The 9,323-nt window shown below is 41.5% G+C and overlaps 1 protein-coding gene across 1 annotated transcript in view; it reads right to left on the bottom strand.

Annotated features, from left to right (window-relative positions):
* The window catches only part of SNX6 (sorting nexin 6), a 77,551-nt gene that overhangs the window by 44,410 nt on the left and 23,818 nt on the right, over positions 1-9,323 (bottom strand). The window contains exons 2-3 of the mRNA XM_011995058.1: positions 6,893-6,997; positions 1,150-1,271 (exon numbers count right to left, since the gene is read on the bottom strand). Coding sequence (XP_011850448.1) covers positions 1,150-1,193 — 44 coding nt within the window. The 5' untranslated portion in view covers positions 1,194-1,271; positions 6,893-6,997. The remainder of the gene's footprint in view (positions 1-1,149; positions 1,272-6,892; positions 6,998-9,323) is intronic.

Genomic DNA, 9,323 nt, shown 5'->3' with positions numbered 1-9,323 from the left:
TCCCAGCTACTCGGGAGGCTGAGGCAGGAGAATGGCGTGAACCCAGGAGGCGGAGCTTGTAGTGAGCTGAGATCCGGCCACTGCACTCCAGCCTGGGCGACTGAGCAAGACACTGTCTCAAAAAAAAAAAAAAAAAAAAAAAAAAAAAAAAAAAGAGAAACATATCCAGCAAATCCAAAATTACTCCAAATGTTTAATAAAAGGGGAAAGATTCTGTATGTTTAGCAAATACACTAAAAATGAAATATAGGCTGAAAATCTGAAAATATACCCCAAAATCTGAAATCTAAAATACTCCAAAATCTGAAAAGTTTTAAACAAAGACATGACGCTCAAAGGAAATATTCATCAGAACATTTCAGATTTCAGATTAGGGATGCTCAATCAGTAAGTATAAAGGAAACAGTCCAAAAAAACCCAAAAATTAAAATCCAAAATGTACTCCCAGGCATTCTGTGTAACTGATACTCAACCTGTACATAATTTCCCTTTCTTCCTTTCTCTGCCTGTGGCTTCTGCCCAAAGGGAAAAGAATACAGAAGCAAAGTAACTAGAGAATAGTTAAAAACTGTTTTTCATGAAATGACTGTATTAGTTTCATATATACTAGAAATGTATTAGATTCTTGAAAAAATTGTGATAATTCGCATTGCATACACATGCATTTTTAAGAAAACAGAATATATGTAGTTGCTCAGTACATTCTCTTTTGAGAATTATGGCAATATGTCCACATTGAAAAAAGAGAACTAGGTTGGTAGTGACTAAGCTTTGTAAATAGAAATAAAACAATGTCTATTCTGCTTTAAAAAGTCATGTTCTCTATTTCTTTTTCCCCAAGTCCAAAGACAGACTGGACCTTTTACTTTTTTAAAATAAGCTTTTGGATCTTCCATTTTCAACTTTCAGGGTCTATTTCAAATATGAATTTAAATAATTTTACAGTGGAGACAATTATTCCATCATTTTCCTGTAGGCTCTGATCATGATCATTAATACTGGTTGTGTGACTTAAACCTGCATCTTCCAGACAGGGTCTCCATGGTGAAACAATTAAAATGATGGGATATCAGAAAACACCAAAAAAGGCAAGCACAATTAACAAAGGCAACAACGACCACAAAAAGGAAAAAAAAAAAAATCACATACGCTTCCAGTTCCTGTTTCATCTTTGTGAATTCCTCCTTCGTCATCGACCCTTCTCCTTCACCAAGCTTCTGCAGTTTTTCCCTTGAAGCATCAAAGTCAGGTCTTGGTGGTGCTGGTGGAATCTGTAACAGGACCAAATCACTAATTTTAAGGAAATTTTCATTTCTTGAAGCACTGTACTACTGCCACCATAAAAGACTGTGTCTGGGAAAGCTAAGGGTATCCAGAATGAGCTGAACACCAGGAACACCCAAATTCAGATTGGAGAACTTGACTAGTTGTAAAAATTAAGAGTTTTGACCGAGCGCAATGGCTCACACCTGTAATCCCAGCACTTTGGGAGGCCGAGGCAAGTGGATCATGAAGTCAAGAGATTGAGACCATGCTGGCCAACATGGTGAAACTCTGTCTCTACTAAAAATACAAAAATTAGCTGGATGTGGTGGCGCACGCCTGTAGTCCCCAGCTACTCGGGAGGCTGAGGCAGGAGAATTGCTTGAACCAGGGAGGCAGAGATTGCAGTGAGCTGAGATCGTGCCACTGCGCTCCAGTCTGGCAACAAAGCGAGACTCCGTCTCAAAAAACAAACAAACAAAAAAAGAGTTCTGAGGTCCTGTACACTAAAGAAGAAATACAGCATAGATAGAACTACTTTCTGCTATTAAAACAGCAATTCTAAATAAATTTCAATCTGCAGACTCCCACAGCAACCTGGAATCCTCAAATTCATGTGTGTACTAAGCTCTGACCACAGACTGAACACGTGTAACAAATACGCATATCACTTTCCAAAAGTATATAAATGGTATGATTAAACAAAAATGTATTTTTTTTTTTTTTGAGACGGAGTCTTGCTCTGTCACCCAGTCTGGAGTGCAGTGATACAATCTCGGCTTACTTCAAGCTCTGCCTCCTGGGTTCACGCCATTCTCCTGCCTCAGCCTCCCGAGTATCTGGGAGTACAAGCTCCTGCCACCATGCCCAGCTAATTTCTTTTCGTATTTTTAGTAGAGACGGGGTTTCACCATGTTAGCCAGGATGGTCTCGATCTCCTGACCTCATGATCTGCCTGACTCGGCCTCCCCAAGTGCTGGGATTACAGGCGTGAGCCACCACGCCCGGCCAACAAAAATGCATTTTAAAAATTAATGAACTCCTAATAGCTTTATGCTATTGTGTTTTTTAAAATTAATACTAATTAAAAATTTTTAAATTAATGAATACATTACAATGCAGCAAGGGATGTTAAAACGGGTCCTGGATTGGAGGAATGTACCAAGAAAAAAGAACTGTTTTAAAAATAAAAGAACAAACCGGGTGCGGTGGCTCACGCCTCTAATCCCAGCACTTTGGGAGGCCGAGGCGGGCGGATCACGAGGTCAGGAGATCGAGACCATCCTGGCTAACCCCGTCTCTACTAAAAATACAAAAAAAAATTAGCCGGGCGTGGTGGTGCGTGCCTGTAGTCCCAGCTACTCGGAGGCTGAGGCAGGAGAATGGCGTGAACCCAGAAGGCAGAGCTTGCAGTGAGCCAAGATGGTGCCACTGCACTCCAGCCTGGGTGACAAAGCAAGACTCCGTCTCAAAAAAAAAAAAAAAAAAAAAAACAAAAAAAACACACACACACAGAAAATAAAAGAACAAGACACAGATTAATGACTAACTTCACTCTATTCATCCACAGTCAGGGAGTAAGTAAGCACTTACCTTAAATAAAAATATAAGATTTAGAAGAGATATATCATTCAAGAGAAAGATGTAAGAAAAAAAACTGTCTTAGGAGGAAGGGTCCATAAATAAGAACTGTTGGCTGGGCATGGTGGGGGCTCATGCCTGTAATCCCAACATTTTGGGATGCCAAGGAATATCATTTGAGGCCAGCCTAAGCAAAGAGTGAGACCTCTTCTCTATAAAAAAATTTGAAAATTAGCTGGGTGTAGACACCTGTAGTCTTAGCTACTGAGAAGGCTGAGGCAGGAGGATCACCTGAGCCTAGGAGTTGGAGGCTGCATTCAGCTATGCTTAGCACCACTATACCCCAGCCTAGGTGACAGAGCAAGACCTTGTCTCAAAAAAAAAAAAAAAAAAAGAAAAGAAAAAGAAAACAAATTACTGAAAAGGGTGGAAGCCACAAGGATGGAGATGAAATCAGGTCATGATGATTAAAAAAAAAAAAATTTTAGAAATCTGAATGCGGTTAACAGCTGAGACCACAATAACCATCTATTCTTTACTATAACATCTGGCACATATTTATTTTATTATTATTAATTTTTTTTTTTTTGGTAGAGACAGAGTTTCAACATGTTGCCCAGGCTGGTCTTGAGCTACTGCGCTAGAGCAATCTGCCTGTCTTGGCCTACCAAACTGCTGGGATAAACAGGCGTGAGAAAACATGACTGGTCACATCTGGTACATATTAAGATTAGATAACCTGAGGCTGGGTGTGGTGGCTCATGCCTATAATCCCAGCATTTTGTGAGACGAGGTGGGAGGATCACTTGAGGTCAGGAGTTCAAGACCAGCCTGGCCAACATGACGAAATCCCGTCTCTGACAAAAATACAAAAATTAGCTGGGTCTGGTGGCAGGCGCCTGTAATCCCAGTGACTCGGGAGGCTAAGGCAGGAGAATCGCTTAAACCCGGGAGTCGGAGGTTGCAATGAGCCAAACTCACACCACTGCACTCCAGCCTGGGTGACAGAGGAAGACCCTGTCTCCAAAAAAAAAAAAAAAAAAAAAAGTTATCTACTTTTTTAGCTGGGATTATAAGCGCACAATACCATACCCAGCTAATTTTTGTATTTTTGGTAGAGACGGGGTTTCGCCATGTTGGCCAGGCTGGTCTTAAACTCCTTGCCTCAGGTGATTCACCTACCTCAGGCTCCTAAAGTGCTGGGATTACAAGCGTGAGCCACCGTGCCTCGTTGCCCAGCCTGGAGTGCAATGGTGTGATTTCGGCTCACCACAACCTCCGCCTCCTGAGTTCAAGCGATTCTCCTGCCTCCGTCTCCTGAGTAGCTGGGATTACAGGCATGTGCCACCAGGCCTGGCTAATTCTGTACTTTTAGTAGAGATGGGGGTTTCTCCATGTTGGTCAGGCTGGTCTCAAACTCCCGACCTCAGGTGATCTGCCTGCCTTGGCCTCCCAAAGTGCTGGGATTACAGGCGTGAGCCACTGTGGCCAGCCGAGACTTCCAACTCTTAAGTATCTGTCCAACTATGGTTTTTTCTTTCTTTCTTTTTTTTTTTTTTTTGAGACAGTGGCTCGCTCTGTCACATAGGCTGGAGTGCAGTGGTGGGATCTTGACTCACTGCAACCTCTGCCTCCCAGGTTCAAGCAATTCTGCCTCAGACTCCCGAGTATCTGGGATTACAGGCACCTGCCACAACGCCCGGCTAATTTTTAAAAATATTTTTAGTAGAGACGAGGTTTCACCATATTGGCCAGGCTGGTCTTGAACTCCTGACCTTGTGATCCACCCGCCTCAGCCTCCCAAAGTGCTGGGATTACAAGCATGAGCCACCACGCCCAGCCCCAACCACGGTTTTAAAACCAGTATGGTTTGTAACATCTCCTTAGTCCCTAGGACAAGCCCATTTCAATTTTAACAAACGGTAAGAAATTAAGTTTAAATGAGGGAACGTAACATATCCCACATCCCCTAAGAAAACATTTCAGGATAAAGGTGGTAACCAAACATGTTTCATAACTGACAATTTAAAAAAACATATCAGGCTGGATGTGGCGGCTCATACCTGTAATCCCAGAACTTTGGGAAGCCGAGGCAGGAAGAATCACCTGAGGTCAGGAGTTGGAGACCAGCCTGGCCAACATGGTGAAATACCGTCTCTACTAAAAATACAAAAAAAAAAATTAGCAGGGCATGGTGGCGGGTGCCTGTAATCCTAGCTACTTGGGAGACTGAGGCAGGGGAATCGCCTGAATCCAGGAGGCAGAGGTTGCAGTGAACAAAGGTCACACCATTGTACTCCAGCCTGAGCAACACGAGTGAGACTCTGTCTCTAAAAAACATAACAGAGCCGGGCACGGTGGCTCACGCCTGTAATCTCAGCACTTTGGGAGGCCGAGGTGGGCGAATCATCTGAGGTCAGGAGTTCAAGACCAGCCTGGCCAACACGGTGAAACCCTGTCTCTACTAAAAATACAAAAATTAGCTGGGTGTGTTGGTGCGTGATTGTAATCCCAGCTACTTGGGAGGCTGAGGCAGGATAATTGCTTGAACCCGGGAGGCAGAGGCTGCAGTGAGCCGAGATGGAGTCACTACACTCCAGCCTGGGCAACAGAGTGAGACTCCATCTCAAAAACAAAACAAAAAAACAGTTCACAAAAAATGCTAAACAATATTCCAAAACATAATAAAGTACCTAAAACCTCCTAGAAAATGGAATTAAAATGGAGTCTCAATACTTACGATATAACCTGCATAGTCTTCATTTTCAACAAAGGAATCATGAAGCCAGATAAATTCCTCATGTTGCCGAACAACTGAAAACTCGTTTTGTTTAAAATTTGGCAGTGAACTCTGTAAAGATAGAGATTTTCTTGAATAAAAATCAAATTTACACTAAAAAGTTTTTTGAAACTGCGTCTTGCTCTGCCACCAGGCTGGAGTGCAGTGGAACAATCTCGGCTCACTGCAGCCTCAACCTCCCAGGCTCAAACAATCCTCCCACCTCAGTCTCCCAAGTAGCTGGGACTACAGGTACGAACCACCACACCTGGTTAATTTTATTTTTTGTAAAGATGAGGTCTCACTAAGATGCCCAGGCTGGTCTTGAACTCTTGGACTCAAGCGATCATCCTGCCTCGGCCTCCCAAAGTGCTGGGATTATAGGTACAAGCCACTGTGTCTGGCCTTAAAAAGTTTTTAATAAATATTTTCTATCATTTAAAAAAATTCATCTTATTTCAAGACCATCAGTGCCCTTTAAAGTCTATCATAAAATCTGAGATATCTGGACAAAATTATCTTCGGATTGTTGGGAAAGTAAGTTGACAGACTCTTATTATATTGTACTGCTACAGTTACTTAAAAGTTACGTTACTAATGTATATTAAACTCACCTATTCAAACAAAGGAAAGAAATCTGCAACCTGAAAATGCACTCAAGAACTGAAATCTAATAACAATAATAATTTGTGCCTGGCCACTGTGGCTCATGCCTGTAATCCTAGCACTTTGGGAGGCCAAGGTGGGTGGATCACCTGAGGTCAGGAGTTAGAGACCACCCTGACCAATATGGTGAAACCCCATCTCTACTAAAAATACAAAAATTAGCTGGGCGTGGTGGCTTGTGCCTGCAGTCCCAGCTACTTGGGAGGCTGAGACAGGAGAATTGCTTGAATCCAGGAGGCGGAGGTTGCAGTGAGTGAGCCAGGATCACACCACTGCACTCCAGCCTGGACGAAAGAGACTCCATCTCAAAAAAAATAGTAATAATAATCATTTGTAAGACAGTAATTTGACAGAAAGAACAATGAAATTGAAAGTAACAAGAATGATAAAAGATACTAATAAAAATTTGGAAAAAATTAAATTTGCCCTCTGTCTAGGTTCTGATTCTCAGAATATTAATCTAAAAAAAGTACATTTTCCTACACCTATTTTTGTTAAAATAGTCTCTTTCCAATTATGTTTAAAATCCAAGTACCAGTCAACATATCACATATGTAGTATAATAACTGGCTAAAATAATAGAAAGTACAAAATCACATTTACCTTTGTGTGAACAGTGAATTTTACTTTATCCCGCTCACTAAGAGCATCAGAAATGTCCACCTGCAGCGCAGCATCACTTTGAAGATCTACATTTATTGCTTTAAGCTGGAAGAAGAAAACCAGTATCTTAATGAAAATCATGTGCTTTTATATAATTTTTTCTCAGACAATGCAAAAACAAAACAAAAATAACAAAAGATTAAGTCTAAAGAGGTACGCATGTCCATATAATATACATATTATATACATTTTGAAGCAGCTGCTATGGGCAACGCTATTACCTTAATACTGTAGTATTCAATTCTAGAATTTTCATTTTATAGTATTCAACTATATTTTGCTTTACTTAAGTCACCGAGCTAATCATGATTAATTATAGTTTAGTTACAGTTTAATTCAAAAAGAAAACTCTTTTCAGTCAGACGTGATGTCTCATGTCTGTAATCCCAGCACTTTAGGAGGCTGAGGCAGGACTGACTGCATCCAGGAATTCAAGACCACCCTGGGAAACATAACAAGACCCTGTCTCTACAAAAATTGAAAAAAAAAAAAGAAAGAAAGAAAATAGCCAAATATGGTGGCACACATCTGTGGTCTCACTACATAGGAGGTTGAGGCAGGAGATGTGAGCAGTAATCATGCCACTGCACTTCAGCCTGGATAACGGAGCAAAACCGTCTCAAAAAACAAAAAACAAAACAAAACAAAACAACAACAACAACAAAAAAAACCTGTCTCAAAAAAAACCCAAAAAACCTATTTTCCAAGAAAGTGGTCCATTTAAGTTCAAGTATTCTAAAATTAAGGAATGTGTCTGTCTTGAAGCACAAGAAAAATAATAAAAAGACTATCAAGCAACAAGTTTAACTCCCGCCTCTTTATATTCAGGAATATACAATGAAACTATCAAATATAATTAAATACATTAATGTAAAGTGCTAAGAAAAATACTAACATACAGTAAGTAGTCAATAACTCCATAAGCTACATTTGAAGAAATGAATATATTCCCTATATAGTGCTTCCACTTTCTCATCTATAAGAAGACTCTTCTTGGCCGGGCGCGGTGGCTCAAGCCTGTAATCCCAGCACTTTGGGAGGCCGAGACGGGCGGATCACGAGGTCAGGAGATCGAGACCATTCTGGCTAACCCGGTGAAACCCCGTCTCTACTAAAAAATACAAAAAAACTAGGCGGGTGCCTGTAGTCCCAGCTACTCGGGAGGCTGAGGCAGCGTAAACCCGGGAGGCGGAGCTTGCAGTGAGCCGAGATCCGGCCACTGCACTCCAGCCTGGGCGACAGAGCGAGACTCCATCTCAAAAAAAAAAAAAAAAAAAAAAAGAAGAAGACTCTTCTTGTTTTACATTTTTAAACTTCATGTTTTTCTTACTCTTTAAACAATAAATACTGTAACTTGTTTGGGTAATTTTGAGACTTAGGATAAGACTCAAAACACGAAAAGGTAAGTCTTAGCCAGCTGCAAAGACATGAAATAGACTGTTTCAAAGACAGTACTCTAGTTGTAAAACCTAGGACTTAGAGAATCTCACCTGGTCATTAGTATCTCAAATTTTAATTATATTGTAAATGAAAAAAATGCTGAATGCAAATGCAAAATTGTTTACTCAATGATTTCAAATATATATATGTGTATATATAAATTTTATTTTTTGTTTTTGAGACAGGGTCTCACTCTGTTACCCAGGTTGGAGTGCAGTGGTGATCTCTGTTCACTACAACCTCTCTCTCCCGGGTTCAAGTGATTCTCCCACCTCAGCCTCCTGAGAAGCTGGGATTATAGGCGTGCACCCCCACATCCAGCTATTTTTTGTAGTTTCTGGTAGAGACAGGGTTTTGCCATGTTGGCCAGGCTGGTCTTGAACTCCTGACCTCAAGTGATCCGCCCACCTTGGTATTCAAATTGCTTGAGCTCAGGAATCTGAGACTAGCCTGGCCAACACAGAAAAACTCCATCTCTACAAAAAATACAAAAATTAGCCTGGCACATGTTGTACACCTGTAGTCCCAGCTACTTGGGAGGCTGAGGTGTGGGGAATGGCTTGAGCCCAAGAGGTGGAGGTTGCAGTGAACTGAGATCACACCACTGCACTCCAGCCTGGGCAACAGAACCAAACCCTGTCTCAAAAAAAAAAATAAAGGGGTGGGGATGCCAGGTGCAGTGGCTCACACCTATAATCCCAGCACTTTGGGAGGCTGAGGCAGGTGTATCATGAGGTCAAGAGATTGAGACCATCCTGGCCAACATGGTGAAACCCCATCTCTACTAAAAATACCAAAATTAGCTGGACATGGTGGCGCGTGCCTGTAGTCCCAGCTACTTGGGAGGCGGAGGTTGCACAAAGTGGAGATCACGCCACTGCACTTCAGCCTAGTGACAGAGTGAGACTCCGTCTCAAAAAAAAAAAAAAAA

The sequence above is a fragment of the Mandrillus leucophaeus genome, unplaced genomic scaffold, assembly GCF_000951045.1.
Source record: "Mandrillus leucophaeus isolate KB7577 unplaced genomic scaffold, Mleu.le_1.0 Scaffold467, whole genome shotgun sequence".
Classification (NCBI taxonomy): Eukaryota; Metazoa; Chordata; class Mammalia; order Primates; family Cercopithecidae; genus Mandrillus; species Mandrillus leucophaeus.
This window is presented reverse-complemented; position numbering and strand designations above follow the sequence as displayed.